General features: G+C 40.0%; 1 protein-coding gene across 1 annotated transcript in view; it reads right to left on the bottom strand.

The window, feature by feature from the left end:
• Nucleotides 1-19467, bottom strand: part of KIF26B (kinesin family member 26B) — a 520923-nt gene that overhangs the window by 26483 nt on the left and 474973 nt on the right. Inside the window, exons 11-12 of the mRNA XM_089693284.1 lie at nt 16871-17033; nt 12874-16234 (exon numbers count right to left, since the gene is read on the bottom strand). Of these exons, the coding sequence (XP_089549410.1) occupies nt 12874-16234; nt 16871-17033 (3524 nt within the window). The remainder of the gene's footprint in view (nt 1-12873; nt 16235-16870; nt 17034-19467) is intronic.

Here is a 19467-nt window from a genome sequence, read left to right as displayed (position 1 = left end):
GGGATCGACGGTCATGTGATCGCTGAGTGCTCACCCCTAGTGTCGACGGGACAGATGCAGCATCGGACCAATGCTGCATCCACCTAGGTAAGTATAATGTAAAAAAAAAATGAGACCCCATACTTCTCTTTTAAAGAATAATGGCACCCAGATGTGCGCATCTGACAGGAGTATACTGACATCAGACTGGTGTCTATTGGTTAGTGCACACGGCACATTCTTATTGATTCTTGAAAGCCTGCAAGTATATAGACAACTTTACAGAAGGTTAAGCCTGGATGGGACACTGACTCCAAAAAGTCCATAATCTTTCATTATGTGCATCAGCTCAGTAAAGCTTGCACAGGATAAGCTGTCATCACATCCATCAGCCCCATGTAGACCGTTAACACTGCTATGCAAAACGTAAATGAACAGAAGAGTGCAGGAAATGTGAGAGCATTCCAAGCACAGGCTCAAACATAAAGAAACAATTAGATCTTTCAATAGCAGTGTCATCCTGCCGCTAGCACACTGTCAACTTATGTGGGATAAAGGAGACAGCTCATGGGGAGACAAGAATGATCTTATGGATAATGAAAATGTCCTGTTCCTTCCCTTAAATTGATTGGATGATCTTTTCCAAACCAAAGATTGATGATCATCATCTGCAATAAAATAAAATCCCCTGCGGATGTTGTTGTGGTAGGTCAAGCATGCACATTCTACACGTCTGCACTCGGGCTGACCTCGCCCGTTTTATTGGAATAGCTCTATCAATAACTGTAGAGCATCAGCATTTCATTTATTTCACCAATTCAATTACGGAAGCTGTTAATGACAGATATAAGCATTCATACAACAGACGCACTTACAGTATGACCTTATATCCAGAACCTAGACATGCGTCAGTCAGATTTTTATCAGACTAATATATTCTACAGTGATGTCACTGGGCTCCTTTACTTTCCATGACAGTTACAGAAAAATGAGAGCATGGGATACGTATATGGCTGGGGTTTATATTTCATTATAAAAGTGGAATGACATAAACAATCTAGATTTGGACCAAGTAAAATAATTTGTATAGGTTGCCTCTAGTATTCATGTAGCAGTTACTGAAGATGCTACTTAAAGCAATTCTAAAGGCAAATTATTATTTTTTTTAATAACAAACATGTTATACTTACCTGCTCTGTGCAATGGTTTTGCACAGAGCAGCCCAGATCCTCCTCTTCTAGGGTCCCCCACCAGCACTTCTGGCTCCTCCCACCCCCCAACTGGCCCCATAGGAAGCCACTTGCTCTAAGGGCACTCGTGCATGTTCACTCCCGAGCCAGCTCTGTGTGTCCATTGACACATAGAGTGCGGATCAGCCCCACCTCCTTTCTTTACTGGCTGTGAATGACAGCAGCAGGAGCCAATGGTTCCCGCTGCTGTCTCTCTGTCCAATGAGAGGAGAGAGAGCTGAAAGTGCCGCTGTTCTCCTACATGTTGCTGGACTGAGATCGGGCTCATGTAAGTATTTGGGGGGGGGGGGGCTGGAGGGGTGCATACAGAAGGTTTTTTAAGCTAATGTAGATAATTAAGGTAAAACACCTTGTATCTTTACAACCACTTTAGGTTAATGAAGGTGTTCTATCACAGTTTGAGGTTCACAGAGGCAGAACTTTCATATACTGCCAAGGTAATATTTTAAGGTAACTCTGGGGTCCAAAGTAAAGTTAGGCCAACCTGTGGACTTAAATGATAAATACTTACTTTTCTGGTTAGTCTATTACTTAAAAGTCTGCCGTGTTGAAAATTTCCAACCGCTGAGGGTATTGGCACTCCTGTGTGTGTTGAATACCTGCTCCCCCACCATGTGCTGTGGTTTACTAATTACATAGGACGTGGTGGAAAGAACCACAGCACATGGCAGGAAGAGTATAATGAGTATGATTATTTGAACTAATCAAATACAGTAATATTTTTCATAACAGTGGTCCTTTATATGTCAGTTGAGATGTATCAGAAAGCATAGACAATTTCAAGAACATTATTAGCATTTTGTACCCCATAGAGTCAATCTGGCTAGGGCTCCACGAGTGGTTTTTAATCTTGACGACTAAAAAAGTCTAGTGCAGAAATCAATTTTTTGTGCTACTGCAGAAGACTGTTGAGCCATTGCTAGGATATTCTCATGAGATTAATATAAGGTATAGCTGAATAGGAAAAACAATCGCCCAAGAATCTCCTAAATGAACGATCATTCAGCGATTAATCTCCCGCTCCCATTCCACTCTGTGGAGGAGTAGGATAAGATTAATCATTAAAAGTTTCTGCTATGCAAATAAATTGAAGCATTGTGTAACAGTGGGAGATTAATAACAGGATCGTGCTACTGAAATTAATGTAAAAGCTAATATTAAATGTAATGTGGTACAAACAAAAAAAATCAATCTCATGATTTTTAAGTAACAAAATTAAACTAACAAAGATCACCCCACCACTGAGAAACATTTAGGATCAATTCATAGTGGAGTAGATGCATGGAGACAAGGACAACAGTTCCAGATCATGTCCTGTATACTAGATTTCATATATCTGCCCCATTGTTTCCACGCTTGCAAAGCTCTAATAATGTTAAGGAGGTGCCCATCATAGTGCTGGTTTATTAGGCATGTTTGCCTGGGTTTTGAACAGACCACTTGCACTTAAAGCTGTCTAGGCACCTTTGGGTGCCTACTCTTCATACATCTTGTCAGCTTGATTTTTATTGATATGACAAAATCATAACTCTGGAACTTGACTGGAGACTCTGGAGACTTAGTTGCACTCTGGCACTGAATGAATCTTGTTATGTATGTTGTGTAAAAGGAGTCATTTTCAGCTGTTGTCCTCTGAACACTTACGAACCACTATTACCAGTGGTTTGTGCTTATACAGGATTGAATGATTGAAGTCAGCACAATTTTACCTCATTCATTAAGACAAGAAAAATTCTCTTGATCATAAAGTGAATTTTCACTTAGCGTAGTGAATATGGTGCTTGACATCCATCATCTAATCATGTGATCAAAAATGTATTTTTTAAAATGTTACTTGCACAAGGTTGGGTGTTCTTTGCAAAGTGAATTTTCACTTCATTTTAACTCGTTGACTTATCTATGTGAAAATTCACCTTGTGAAGTGAAGATTTAGGGCTCATGTACACAGGGCGCTTGGAAAACTCTTCTGAATGATGGAAACTGACTGCTTGAAAACGTACGTTAAAAAACATCAGTTTAGCCGCGTTTGCATACTGTGTTTATGCGTGTTTGTGTTCAGAAGCGTTTTTAAAAGATAACCTCAGGAGACCTTCCCAAATACCCACAATGCACTAAAAAAGTAAATAATTAACTATTTCAGATGTTATGAGAGAAATAGAGAGAGCAGAAGCAGAGAGAGCAGTATGTGTTGAGATTACATGTCTTTTTCTAGTTGTCTTCACTATGGATTCCATCATGAGGATAATGCAGCACGTTCTACCATTTTTTCCTTCACGTGAAACCTGGAACTGACTGCGCTGATGTTCTGGGTCCATTTGAATACATGGAAAATGCTTTGCATGCATTTCTGATGATGAAAAAAGGCTCTGGACAGCATCTAGATATGGAACAGTTAAAAAATGCTTCTAACCGCAAACGCTTATAAATACGGTTAATAGCATTTACAAGCATTTACACGCATTAACAAGCGTTTGGTGTTGAAACACTGATAAAATCTACTCCTGAACGCAGGTTTGGTGCGTTCAAAAAAAGACTGTAAACTGAACTGCCTGTAAACGACTGTAAACGACATAGTGTACATGGACACATAGGAAAACATAAGGAGAGTTCAGAGGCTGCTGAAAAAAACGCTGAACAGCTCCTGACCATCAGTTTAGCAGCTGCAGTGTACATGAGCCCTTGCTTTGCAAAGTGAACCTGCTCTACTCTTTGGCATATCACCTCCCCCTGAGGTTTAGCAACATGAGATTCACTTTAGACAAAAATACTGTGTGGGCAAAATCAAACATGAGCAAGCTGGGAAATCATGTCCAAAACGGAAGCATTTAAAAGAGAAAAACTTGACACTCAATGAGAAAAAGTGAAAATTCAAAAACAACTAAATGGTTTGCATGGGTCATGTCCTGTCATTTAAAGATGATTTAAAAAATCAAAGCTATTTCAAATGCTAGAAACCCAGAAAGCCCTATAGAGTGTAATTTTCTTGGGTTAATTAATTATTGGGGCTAAATTTATTCCAGGCATGAGTGTGAGTGAGCCTGTATAAAATAAACTCACAAGACAGTTCCATGGGGTCATGAAACAAAATGAATGTAATGAACTAAAGAGTTGACTTAACAGTGCTAAGACTTATTGTGATCCAGCTGCACTAGCCCAAATTATTGTCCATGTAATCCTAGTGGGTTTAGATGGTATCTTAGTCCAGAAACAATATGCTGCGGATTATTACAGATTTATTTAATATGCAAGCAGGGCACTTACTGATGCAGAAAGATAAGTATCAAAGTGAAAAAGAAGCCTTAGCACACAAAGTTACGCATATCTTTATGGAGTCGAGCGTACAATGTAGACAGACACAATCCAAGAGGAAGAGGTGATATACTCTCCTTATTCTAAACCTGCCAGAATTGAGAGGTGAGCTCCTCCTCCTATTACTTTTTATAAAATACCAACCTGGGCAAACAAGTTACATTTTCAAAATTATCATTATGTCCCAAATTACATCAAAAGCAGCCATGGGAGCATCTGTGAAGAAATGTTTCCAACATACCATCCAGGCAGCAAATGTCATCAAATCACATCAAAAGTGCCCATGGAAGCATCTGTGTTTCATTCTGTCCAACATTCCAAATCACATCAAAGGTGTCCATGGGAGTATCAGTCCCACATACCACCTGGGCAACAAATGTCAGTGGTTGTGGATTACTTTTCATTGTGTCGGGAGATAGTGAGTTTTACAAGAGTACCTGCATTAACTAGGGTTGGTGCTTTGGAGTGCATTACCACTTCTCAGAGCTCCAAAAATTACAGTAAACGATAATGGATTACAGTTTACTTCAAAAACATGTCAGGGTTAATTGGCACCAAACACTATTTTGCAGAATCGTACTACACCAAGGTTATTTACTAAAGCTGGAGCATGCAAAATCTGGTGTAGCTCTGCATAGAAACCAATCAGCTTCCAGGTTTATTGTCAGAGCGTAACTGAACAAGTTGAAGCTAGAATCTAATTTGGCTACCGTGCACAACTAAACCAGATTCTGAGTGCACCAGTTTTAAATCCCCCCCAAGTTAGCCACAAGCTAAAAGAGAGGTGGAAGGCAGGAAAAGGACTTTGCTGAAAGCCTTAAAAAAGCAAAACAAAAAAGGATAGAGAGTATTTTATTTTTTTGTGTTAGACAACGATTCAAGCCCCAGTAGGCCACAAGTCCACAAGTTTAGGATCAAATTGCCGGGCACTGTATACCACCCTCTAGATTATAAGCTCCATGAGCAGGGTCCTCCTATTCCTTCTGTATTGAACTGTATTGTAATAGTACTGCCCCCCTTTATATTGTAAAGCGATGCATAAACATTTGCCGCTATATAAATCCTGTATAATAATAATAATGCCAGCAATCTGCAGATGAAAAACACTACTGTAAGCCTAGTGTCCTCCAACAAGGAGATAAAGTACTGTTTCAAAGGGACCATTCTGTCTAATTATATCTTTCTGATGAACTGGAACCATATACTGTGCAAAAGAAGAAAGGTACCAAAGTTGTTTGAAGAATCCAAAATAATAAACAATTATTTAGAACTCAACAACTTTTGTTTGAAAAAAAAAATGGTTGTTGTGTCCTGTAAGAAGCGATAATCTTCCTGAGACCAATATCTCTTTCTGATGAACTGGAACCATATACTGTGCAAAAGAAGAAAAGTACCAAAGTTGTTTTGAAGATTCCAAAATAATACACAATTATTTTGAACTCAACAACTTTTGTTAGAAAAAAAAATGGTTGTTGTGTCCTGTAAGAAGCGATAATCTTCCTGAGACCAATATCTCTTTCTGATGAACTGGAACCATATACTGTGCAAAAGAAGAAAAGTACCAAAGTTGTTTTGAAGATTCCAAAATAATACACAATTATTTTGAACTCAACAACTTTTGTTAGAAAAAAAAATGGTTGTTGTGTCCTGAAAGAAGCGATAATCTTCCTGAGACTGATATACAAATAACTACATCAGATCAAGGAGAACTATGCAGGTGATCAAGTCGGCAGGAGACATTAAAAGATTTTGCATTGATAAGAGTTTTACTTTTGGCATGTTACGTGTTTCTGTGTATGGTTAGTATAATAATAGGAATCTACAGTATATTAATGTTATCCATATTAATCTTCAAGGCACCTTTAGATTTAAGGAAGTAAGGGATTGTAGTATTTTATTTAGTTAGCAATATATTAAACATATTTCCTGGCATTTACAATAAGCAGCATTAACTTCCAGGTTCCTGTTTGCCAGTTATGTTGTCCTGCAGAATGCCCTGGAACCCTGTGAACCTGGTCCATTCTGTAATAGAAATCCCAAGTTCTATAGTTAGTCGTGGCCCTTCCATTACAGAGTGACCCAGGAAAACAAAAACTGGTGTGCGGGTGAGTGTGACAGTTTAAATTTCTGTTAGTAGTTGCAAGTTCATTTTAAAACCTTATTAGAATCCTTGAATTTCAGTATGAATTTCTCTACTGCCTCCAAGCTGGGAACTCTGCTGAACTATGCTTATCACATCTGACAGAAGCTGTTTCTGGACACAATACCTATAAATAAACTGGACAAGGTTGCATGACCTGAAATGAGCATATCTTTACTGACATATTCTTTGGAGCCCTATGAATTGTGGGTCTTAGGATACAAGACTCTGGGGTGCTGAACATCAATAACAATGATGCGATCCTTTCATACAGCTTGCCCTTTTTCACGTTTAGCTGTAATGAAAGAAATCCAATTTTTAAAAGGATGGGTTATGGGAGTTGTCTCCTTTAACCCCTGATCGTCATGCTGCCATGGGCATCATTCTCATAACTGAACTATCCTCAGTCTCTGAGATCACCTGATATGGGAACTAAATTACTTTGAAATAAAAGGTAAGATAAGAGTGCTTCATATGATATAACTGGCCTCCTGTGGCTGCTAATATAGAATACATGCTACAGAAAAACAGAAAGCACTATAATTGTTTCTGCTAGCTGCAACTGACTGATTTATTTCCTATCATAGTAATTAAAAGCAAACATAAAGGCTACAATACCGCAAGCTATTTAAAGCGGAGTTCCACTCACGCTATCAAAAAATAAAAGTCAGCAGCTAAAAAAACTGTAGCTGCTGACTTTTAAAAAACACACACTCACCTGTCCCTCGGTCCTGCGGTGTGTCCCCTGCAGCCCGTTTTACCAGCCGTCTTCTCTCTCTGGGCGCCGGCATCTTCAGTGTGGGCATCCGGCTGTGACAGCTTGCGGCTTCACAGCCGGATATCTAGAGCGCATGCGTGAGTAGCGCAGCACTTCCTGAATGGTCCTGTAGTCTTCTGGGACCTGTCATGTGTCCCAAAAGACTACGGGGAGGGAGAAAGGGAGGACACCTTCCACTTCCGATTGCCTAGGCGATCGGAGCGGAAGTGGGAGCGGGTACCTGTCAAATTCGGGTACATGCTCCCCCTGCCCCCCAAAGGTGCCAATCCTTAATGGGGAGCAGGGGACCAGTCTTTAAAGTGGAACTTCCCCTTTTGGGTAGACCTCCGCTTTGAGGGGCAACTCCAAACCAGCCTAGGAAGCCAACAGAGGGATAGGAATGCTCTCTGAAACTAGATTTAACTTGATGTCCCCAAACCTCCCTACCAATTTTGGGGGTCGATTTATTATAGGTAAATATCTTGTTCACTTTGCAAGGAATTTGTCACATTGCACGGGAATTCCCTTTGGCTCAATGATTAAGGGGAGGCTCTGCTGACTTCCATCATCCAATCAGGTGCAAGCAAAAATGCAGTTTTTTTCCCTAGCATTTAATTGAGTATTCTATGCACAGTGAATTTTCAATACTCTCACAAAGCTAAGGAAAAAAACCTCTGAAAACTGAAAATTCCCTTGCAAAATAAACAGATTATTTTCCTTTAATAAATCAACCCTAGTGACTTCAGTGAGCTGTTTTGATTTCCACTATCTGCTAGGTGAAGGTGCATCTGTATGGAAATCATGAGGTCAAATGGTCCTGGAACTGCTCCATGATTGTATCACTGAACATCAAGTAGAGCTGTACTTTTTATATTGTATAAAATATCACAATAATAGCGGTGCTAAACTAATTTAAAACAATTTTATGGAATTAATTAACTTAAAATATATGTCATGCCAAAAAAATATTTTCACGTTTTACAGTGGGGAAAAATTAGAACTGTCAGTTTTAATAGTCCATCTGTGCCTCAGTTAGAGATATTAACCCTCATTTTCTTATCCTGCTGATTTCTTACTAGACAAGGACACAGAAATAAAAATCTGGAAGGGATTATAGCCTCCCACTGCTCTATTAAAAAAAAGAATTTTGATTTCTGCTTGCATAGCTGTTACCTGTGTTTCCTGTCTCTGGTGCAGTATATTATGGTCAGCAGGGCAGGAAATGCAGGTAAACCTGTTTAACTGAGCCCTGGATAGTTGTAAAAAACTGAAGGGGTTTAAACCTTTTATACACTAACCAAAAACAATGAAAAAAGTTTAGGTTTGACATACAGCCTACGCAATATTTGCTAGATGAAGAAAAGCAGGTGTACATATATTTAATGTTTCCTTGCTGTGAAACTGTTGCATCAGCCACTGTAGCTAAGCCCCACACGTGGCTCACAAACCACTAGATCAGGGGTCTATAAACTATGGCGCTCCAGCTGTTGAAGTACTACAAGTCCCATCATGCCTCTGGGAGTCTGGCCTGCTGCTGTCAGAGTCTTGCAAGGCTTCATGGGACTTGCAGTTCCTCAACACTTGGAGGGCCACAGTTTGGATGCCCCTGAACTAGATGAAGAGCTGATACATGAGCATACACCACCAAACCAAAGGGTCCTTCACCCAAGAGGTTAAAGTGATGCTGAAAAGTCAAGCATGACTTATGATTCTGAAAAAAGTTGTCTCAAAATGTGTCTGTCAGTGCTCATATTTACACAATAATAATGGGCCACTACATGCCATAGTTGGGCTACATAAGACTACCTATGTCTGGCACTTTACATTTTTCAGTAGGCTTTTAGAATATATTATCCCAGAAACATTTTCTGGACAAAGTGACGATTATCTGCTTGAGGCTTGACCAAGGACATTTTTGTTTATTACATGTCTCATCTGCCATTTAGAGGAGGGAAGTTCCTATACTTTTCTGCATGTCAATCAGGAGTCCATTATCCTTATCATGTCATTTGTGGTGTCACCTATGGGGCTACAAGACTCCTCGAAGGGTCAGAATAAAACAACAGGAAATTTCCTATGCAGCTTAGCTTGATGGGTGAAATGCAGGACACTCACTCAGTTTCTGTCTCTCTCTTTCTATCACGCACTGGGCCACTCTTACTGTAAAGTCTCTCCCACACACAGGACAGTCTCTTATAAACTTTCACACACATGCAGGAGTTGGAGAAATAATATGAAAATACTACATGATTTGCAGGTGTGAAAGTCATGACATGTTTTGCGATGAAAGTGGAAGTTACAGTATATAACACTCTTTTGCTTCTGCTGTGTGATGAGACACCTAGCTAGCAGGTTGGAAGCCTCACTTTCATCATTCACTGTGCGTGCTGCTAGTGATACGGAGTCGTGTCCGAGCTTACTGGGCTTCAAAGAGGGCAAATTGTTGATGTCTGCGTAGCTGGTGCCTCCATAACTGAAGTTGCCAATTTATTTGCCGTTTCACGAGGTACAGTATCAAGGGTTATGATGGCATATACAGTTTCTGGAAAACCTTCTTTGGATAAGCATAAGCGCGGTTGACATGGTCAAATAACTGAAAGAGACAAAAGGACTTTGTGCAGAATTGTGCCCCGGAATAAGAAAACTTCTAAAAAAGTGACTGTAGAGCTCAATCTCAGTCTTCACAGGACTAAACTTGAACTCTGCACTTTCACAGCAGTTACCTCGCAACAAAATGGCAAATAAATTGGCAACTTCAGTCACAGAGGCACCAACAATTTGTACTCTTTAAAGCTCAGTAAGCTCTGACATGACTCCATTTTACTAGCAGTGCACACAGTACAGTAAATGACGAAAGTGAGGCTTCCCACCTGTAATCTAGGTGTCACAGAAGAATGTTACATCACTTCCGCTTTCAATGCAAAGCATGTTGTCACTGTCACACCTGCAAATCATGTAGTGTTTCCATATTTTGTCTAACCCCTAAACATGCCACTCTTAAATTACAGTCTCTGATTCATAAGGATTTTTCAGAGAACATTCTCTCTCTCTGACACATAGATTACCACTTTTACAGACCAGTGTCTATCTCACACATATGGCAACTGTCAAGAACAGTTTAAAGCATGCCCCAGAGAAGGAGAGGCTCCAAGACATACAGCAAAGGACTTGCTAAATAGTAAAAAAAAAATTGTAGTGCCTGCTCTTTAGCAAATCATGAATTAATAATAAGGGAAGTAAATTAATATCTGGCTCTGTAATACTCAAAATGACATCTCCATACAAGAATATGAAAATTATACAAAATCATGCAGACAGCATGCTTTGGTCAAATACTGAAATAAGCTCAATATTAATGATATACAATCTAAAGTAGTAATTCATGTTTTGAGCTCCTGTCCATGGGTTAAGCCCCTCTAAGGCAGACTATAATCAGAAAACCTTTTGTAGACAGTGAATCTACTATAGCGTTGCTTTGTTGCAATCCCCAGAAAGGTAATGGCTCTGAGCTATACTGATTTCCATGGAAGGAAAGTCCTTCTGTGCTATGGTCTTTCATATTTTAAATGAAAAATGACCTATCTACAAATTACACATTACTAAATCATAATGTGTGCAGAGTACAGTATCCTATAGCCAGCCTAATCAATTTTATTGCCTAATTATTTCCAAGGCTACTTTCTCATACCCCCTTTTTCTTGTACGATATTGATTCTTAATATAGCATACAGCTCCAATTTTATGGTTGCCATCTGTTGTTCTAATCAATTCCTCTACTGGTGATGTCAGAAACAGCAACTTTGCACTTAACAGGTTACAGATTAGTGCAAAGATTACAGTGCTCATGGGTGTGATACAGTGCCATGTCTGTCCTCTGGCACCTAATAATAAACTAAGCAGATATATAATGAAACCTCTATGCGCAGACTGTCATGTTCTTACACTGTAGTATTGTGCTCATAGCAGATATCTAATGCATGTGGTAATGGTACTAAAACAAACACTTATAAGCAATCCAAAACACACCAGAGAAACATATATATGTCTGCATTTTAATTATATTATGGGGACGATTTACTAAAGGCAGATAGACTATGCACTTTGCAAGTACAGTTGCTCCAGAGCTTAGTAAATGGGGGGAGGCTCTGTTGATTTCCATCATCTAATCATGTGCAGGCAAAAATGCTGTTTTTTATTTTCCCTACATGTAATTGGGTATTATTTATAAAAGTGAAGCTAAACCTCATTTTCTAAGCTCTGGAGCAACTGCACTTGCACTTGCTTTTAGTAAACCAACCCCTATACATTTTAAATGACCATAGCCATTTTTTAGACAGCCAACATTTTCTATTGCCAAGGAAACAAACATACCAGCTTCTTCAATGAGAACGGTAACCTACATGAACTTTATTGAAGCTACATCAGTGTACGATTCTCACTGACTGCTACAGGTACAATACTTTGCACTCTGTTCCCCATGCTGCTTTGAAAAAGCCTAATTACCACTAACATCCTACAAGCTTAGCATAGGTTGTGTGCCATTTTGCTATACTTATCTCTACATTGGCAATAAAGTACAGTAAGGATCAAATGAAAGTTTCCATCTGGTGTCCCCAGATAGCTGTACTGCCTAATTATATGCTGCCTAATTATTATCAAAGTGTTTTGAAACTAAGGCATCATTTGTACAGCATGCATCAATTGATCATTAGTTGTCAATTTCCAACCCTCTCACTGCCAGACCAAATCATGTATTTTCTGAAAATAGTCTAGTTATAGAATTAAATTGTGTATTCATGATTTTGTACAGCCCACTATGCTTGCAAAGTGTTGATAAAACCTATACTTTTATTTAAAAAATTCCATTAAAGACCAACTCCAGGCATTTTTTTCTGTTTGGGGAAGAGTTAGAACCTCTCACAGGCTTTTCAACATAAAGAGAGACAGGAAGTGATGGGATGTCCCACCAATGGGGACAGAAGTGACAAGAAAACATATTCTTTAGTACAGTAGAGAAAGGCTAGAACCTTGGTCTGGTTTTAATTGCTGCATGTACCTCCAGGCTCATAGACACACTTGGTGTGGCTCAACCACGCCCCCCCACTTCGTCACATGATATGACTAACAGCAGCAGGTGCTCTGCTGTCTGACTTTCCTGTGGGACCAGAAAGTGAAGAGAGAAGATCTACAGCCAGGGACAGAGCTGGATTGCTGATCAGCTCAGGTAAGTGTTTATGGATGGGGGAGGGCTGAGGGAGTTTTTTTACCATAATACTGGGAATGAATTAAGGTAAAGTCTTTAGAACCACTTTAATGTGAGATTTGAAAATCAAGTGAAAAAGCAACTGAAGCAACATACCAGCATCTGCCAGAAAAAAAACATGAAATAGAAGTTTTAAATTAGTTACTTTTTTTAAAATAGCAAATTAATAACATACCTGTATTAGACCGTTTTTTTGAGGACTTAAGACTCCGGCACCTTCCACTGACAGAACTACTGTTTTCACTCATAGAGTCTTGTGCAGAGGAACCACTTCCTGTGGCTTCACTGTCCCTCATCATGCTTTCATAACCACTGCTGCCTCCACTGTGGTAAAACAGGGCTGTTTTGCCCATTGCAGGTGGCAACTCACCACTAAGCACACTGCTGTTATCACTACCATGACCACTGCTGCAGCGGTGGGGCTTTCGTGGAGGAGTGATTTTGCTGTACGGGGAAGGTAGTGTGTGTACAGTGGGCTTCTCTGCATGGTGAGTTACACGTTCATCTGAGTCTGAATTTCCACGTGAATGCACACTTCGACCACCTGTGCTTCCCTGGAGTAGCTCTGAGATCCTGCCATTAACAGCTCTTAGAGGTAGCTTGGAAGCAAGTCCAGAGCCTCTGTTTCTGCTAAGAGATTGTGTAGACCAGGACATATTTTTACCATTTGGAGGTAGGCTTGAACTTCTTCCGACAGATTGAGGGAGTGACTTGGTAGAGAAGCTGAGTGTTTTGGTTGCAGATGCTGAAAGGCTACGAGCTTTAGGACTAGCAAGTAGTAGTTTGCTTACTGCTGATATTTTTGAAGGGCTACATTTAGGTGAAGTACCAGCAGACTGTGGAGTGTTAGTTGGAGATGACATTACATTTCTATTTAAACTTCTCCCAGATCTTGGCAATGTGCTGTCTTTGCTAAAGACCATCCTGGAACTGACTGATGAAAGGCTTCCAGCTCTTTCTAAAGATAGACATTCATAATGACTTCCGCTGGATGTCCCTAATGAGTTTGCTCTACTAGCCAACTGCTCAAGTTTGGCACTAAATAACTTGCTGCTACTGTTGCTTCTGGTGTCCATGCTAAATCCTGACAATTTTCCACTAAGTTCATCTGGAAGACTAGGAAGGGAAGAGAGAGAATGTTTTGACGGGCTGCTGGCAGCGTGCTGAGGACTTGCTCTATTCCGGTGATCTAGGCTTGACTTCCTCACTGGAGGCAGGGGTGGAGTTCCTTTGGGACGAGTGAGAACACAATGTTTGGGAGATGCAACTCTTCTTTCTAAAGTAGATCTGGATGTTTGTAGTGAATGGACAGAATTTATCTCAGCATCATTACTCATAATATCTTGTTCCTCCAGCCTATATGATCTTTCTAAACCTCTAGGGAGGCTGCCTGTCAATGAATAGTCAGTCATACGGGTGAGACTTTGTGTGGTAAATGTCATTTCACATCCATCTACGATTCTCCTAAGGTTCTCAGAGATTGGTGAAAGAATTGCTTCTCCACTACTGCTGCTTAATCTGTCTTGGGTATTTTGTTTTCTTTGCGCATCATGGTCAGTTACACAATTAGCAGCTTCAGGCATTTGTCCATCTGTTGAATTAATGTTTTCCCCCTTGATACCATCTACACGTTTTAGCCATGGATCATCAAATACAGCTTCCACTTTACAATCAACATCATTGTTTTCTACAGAGTATGCAGACTTGTCAGGCAGATTTAATCCTTGCAGGGATTCATTAGTCTCTTGAGTTTTAAAGGGACTCACCGCAATGCAGGGGAATACGGTGATGTTTGTTTTCATTGGCACATAGTTTTCACAGCTACCAAGAGTTGAGGTGTTTGATATAGTAACTGTGGTTTTCCCTACTGCAGAAATTTTGCAGCTCTTTATAGGGGATACATTATTCTGTACCGTTTCTGCCATTTCAGACTGAATGAGCACTTTGTCCGCTGCTGGCTTCTGCCGGTTGTTTGTACACATCACACTGATATTCTGCAAAGCACTTGTAAATTCTGAAATAGGAGGGTCAGCCATTGCTTCTCCATGACCATAACATGCTTGAGCAATAAAACTGTGGCATGACTGTTCCCCATCACTACCTGTGCTCATTTCACTCAACCAGGAACTAATGGAAGACCGTCTGCTACTCCCTTCCTGACATTTCTCATCTGTTCCGGGCTTAGGAAGAGGTAAGAACTGTGTGATATTGACTTCAGAAACTGGTGCAGAATTAGAATAGCATTCCAGGTCCTCACTTATGCTACTAATAATACTCACAGGTCTTGAACCAGAAGCTAAAGCCTGCACTGAACAGTCACTGTTAAAGCTAATTATACTTGTAGGGCGGCCATTGTCCAGGACTCCACTAATTGTTAACTCTTCAACTAATGTGAAAACCAACTCGTCCTCTCCATTCAGCTCCAGGGGCTGTTGTACGGTAACCATGGTTGTACTGATGACATCCTTTTTGGACTCTTCAGAACCAGATGCCTGTTGCTCTTCAAGTACACATTCTGCAGAAAAACTACTTGAATTAGAGAGAGATCGCTTCATGATTTGTGGACTCATTCCTACAGGAGGAGTTCGAATTTCTGGTTGTGGGAGAGATTCTAAAATTGATCCTGCATCTTTATTTAGAGGGGGTGCTGAAGTTGGCAAGACACCTTTCTGTGTATAAACTTTACACCTTTGGGAAGGAGAGTTGGGCGGTTTGTATTCTGAAGTCTTAGCTAAACTGGCTACTCCTAGTCTTGGTGACCCCATTGATCTTGGTTTTCCTTCTACAAATCCACAACTGTTGAGGCTTTCTCTGCTTCCTTGCAAACTGGAATTCTGGATTGTCTGGGATGACCCAGTGTGCAATGCACAACTACCCGTAACACTCCTAGGTGATAATGGTGTAGAAGTGTCAGTGACATGCCCAGAGGGAATAGGTGAGTGGTTTCTTTGCATTTTGAATGCTGTTGCAGTATTATTTTCTCTCATCTCCTTGTCAGACTGTATACTTTCACAAATGCTTTCTTCTTTACTTGAATCTATTAGGTTTTTTGGTTGAGCCACTGGACACAAACCTTTGGTTGTTTGCTCTCCACTAAACTGTGCAGGAACCTCTTCAAAAGGGAAGCGATTTATTTCCTCACTACCATCAATACAATCCAATCTTTCCTGCAGTTCTGCAAAAGTATTGCACTTCAAACAATCCCTTTCAGGCTTGCTAGGAGCTACTTCATGCACTTCCTCTACCTTTGCCTCATTCTTTGTCTTCTGCAAAACTGGAACTATTGGAACAAAGTCTGGTGGTCCCTCATTATCTGTGAGCTCTTTGTCAGATAAAGCTGTTCCATTGGGGCCAACATAAATAACTGTATCACATGACTGTTCACTGCTTGAAGAGTAATCTGGGTCACTGGATAAACTAAGCAGAGGGAAATCGGGATCAACTACATTTCTTGAATGGAATGGTCTCAATTGAGTTGGCCTACGCATTCGACCTTCTTCACAGGAACTCTCTCCTCCAGATGAACTTGAAGTATACTGTAAAATAGGGATACCACATACATGAGAAAGATATTACTAGAAAACATACTGATCTTCATATTTATAAAGCACTCTTATTGCTACATTGGTAAACAGGTATTTTAACTGCTTTTATTAGCTCATAAGTTGATAAAACCAGACCTTTGAAAAGTTATCTTTAAAGTAATCTATTCATATTACACTCATTAAGAGCTGTAAAAAATGATCTATACATTCATATACACTTGAGAAATATCTGTTCTAAAATAAATTATTTTCACATAGAAATGTATCATCAATGTCATAATTTTGGGTCACTTAAACATGCCTTTAGTGCTTCTAGCAAAAGGTAATGCAAATGTGTCCTAGATCATAGAGTCACGGGGCTGAGGAATCTAAGTTAGCTGTGCAATATCTGCAACATTACTTTTGACAAATATTTTACATTCTATTGTGAACAGAAAGAATATATCCCAGACAAATTCTAGGTCTAAAATCTTTCAGAAGACCTTACACATGATAACAAATGACGCCAATCTCACAAATCTCATACAAACCAAAACCTTGACCGTCTCCAGTCTGTTACATTAATGAACACTTCCTCCCACATATTTATCTTAATAGTGGCCACTGATCTATCCCACAAGTCCTTACCTTGGTTTTCTTTTTCTTCATCCTTAGCACTCGGGAAGCAATCTGGATAGTGGACAGCGTCTCAGCGTAGTTTCCTGCAGCAGCTGAAATGTGAGCTATCATTGTTGTGCGGCAGTTCATGTTCCCCAGGGACTCCCGAAGAAGCATTGTGAGCTTGCTCTCTCTACAGAAACAAAATGAATTAAGGCTGCATTAGTGAAACATGTTTCATTTGTACTGTCATGATATGACTTCAGAGCCCTGAAGTTTTTTTCCCTTTTCTTAATGGCATGCTAATTAGTCTCATGCTGCAGAGTCACATGGCATCCCATCTAAGCGATGGGAAATATAAGGGACAGGTCAGTTAAGGTTTTTTTTTTTTTTTTTTTTATAACATTGAATCAATTCTTGACCATATGACTTGATACTGTATCTTACCTCTGGAAAAAAAAACTAATGGAAACTCAACTCTTAGTGTAATTTATTGCTGGTAGCTTTGTTTTATAAAGTAGGTTACTTAGCCAATATTTTATGTTTTGACACGCAGTTTTTTTCTTTCTTAATTTTATTGTTTACATTACTGATACCTTTATGTCCTGCCAATGTCAATTAATTAAGTCATTTTTATTTTAAATTTTTCACCTTGCATACAAAAGTAACAGCTGGAGACTTACTGTGTGCCATAGGCAACATATACGCCTAATTTCTTTTTTTTATAGATCACTCTTTTTTGTTAAAGCAATTGTAAATAAATGTGTCACCAATCCTCCCCTTCTGTCACCACCCCCCTCCCCACCACCACCGGTGCGCCTCCTCTTCCTCGTGTGCCACGCCACCATAGGAAGCCATTTCCTATTGTGGCACACCTGGGAGCTTGATTGCTTCCATAGACAGAGAGTGCAGCTCGGCCCCGCCTCCCCCATTCCCTTGTTACAGAATGTGACTGACAGCAGTGGGAGCCAATAGATCCTGCTGCCTCTGCAAAGCCTGTGAGAGTGGGGAGAGTCACTACAGATGGGCACAGCACTGGATCGAATGAGGGCTCAGGTAAGTATAACGGGGGGGAGTATGTGATACAGGTACTGGAAAGTTTTTTACCATAATGCAGGGAATGCATTAAAGTAAAACATGTTTAGGCTTTAGAACCACTTTAAATACTGTACACAGCAAAGGAATGAGTAAAATAACAAAAATAAATGATTCATTTAAGTAAGATGTGTTTAAGGAATTCAATTTATGTGCTATGATTATTTAAAACCCAATTACATGGCAACATAAAGTAGTGCATTAGCTCATTTGGGGCCTCAGATCAAAGTCTGTCTATATATTTCACTGAAATGCATAGTGAACAGTTTGGCCAAAATATTTAGGGCTCATTCACACTTATTAAACCCTCAGCATTTTAGCTTAACACATTAAGCACAGTAAAATAAAAATTCCCCAATATACTCTTTGTTAAAATTCTTACCCCCTTCCAGTTTACAACTTTCTACGCTGCTGGCTCCCGTGATCTGAGTACTGCTTCTCTGAATTTCTAGTCTTCACAGGAAAGAGTTAACAGTACAAAGTGTAGTCTCCATCCAATTTGTTGGCTTGGAGAAGGGAGTGGGAAAGGGGGAAAGGAGGAGCAAGGGCTGTGTGTTTCAATTGATGCACACAGTGCAGAGAGAAAAAACTCTAATACCTGCATGCAAGGGTGACTCCATAGGGTGCTGGAAGAGAAAGGAGCAACCCTGAAAAAGGAAACCTGGGACAGCAGTTTATTATAATTTGTTCATACACGAAATGAAGATGCTGCAACAGAACATTCTTGGCTGGATTCTACTGTACTCAGGTGCAAAGTGTATTATTAAACTGTACTGGCAACCCAACCTACTGCTGTTTCACATGGGCAGCAATACAGTTCATCAAGGCAAAAGGAGCTGCTTAGCCACACCATGAAATAAAGGATATTTTGGATGAAATAAAGGATATTTTTAAACCAAGAGTGCAGCATGTTTATTTGGATTCCAAAATGTACCTGCATGGTGTCTACAAAAAAGAAATATATATATACCTTATATTGCTAAAAGTATTGGGACACCCCTTGAAATCACCGTATTCAGGTGTTCCAATCACCTCCATGGCCACAGGTATCAATCAAGCACATAGGCATGCAGACTGCTTCTACAAACATTTGTGAAAGAATGGGTCACTCTCAGGAGCTCAGTGAATTCAAGCGTGGTACCGTGATAGGTTGCCACCTGTGCAGTAAGTCCATCTGTGAAATTTCCTTGCTACTAAATATTCCATGGTCAACTGTTAGTGGTATTAAAACAAAGTGGAAGCAACTGGGAACAACAGCAACTCAGCCATGAAGTAATAAGCCACCTAAAATGACAGAGCGGGGTCAGCGCATGCTGAAACGCATGCTGAAACGCACACTGTGCAGAAGTTGCCAACTGTCTGCAGAGTCAATAGCTAAAGACCTCCAAACTTTATGTGGCCTTCAAATTAGCACAACAACAGTGCATAGAGACCTTCATGGAATGGGTTTCCATAGCTGAGCAGCTGCATCTAAGCACTTTTATCGCCAAGTGCAATGCAGTGGTGTAAAGCATGCCGCCACTGGACTCTAG

The sequence above is a fragment of the Staurois parvus genome, unplaced genomic scaffold (assembly GCF_062004578.1).
Source record: "Staurois parvus isolate SC_StPar_1 unplaced genomic scaffold, SC_StPar_1.0 ptg000619l, whole genome shotgun sequence".
In the NCBI taxonomy this organism is placed as follows: Eukaryota; Metazoa; Chordata; class Amphibia; order Anura; family Ranidae; genus Staurois; species Staurois parvus.
The sequence above is the reverse complement of the archived record's forward strand: the minus strand, read 5'-3'. Positions and strand labels throughout refer to the sequence as shown.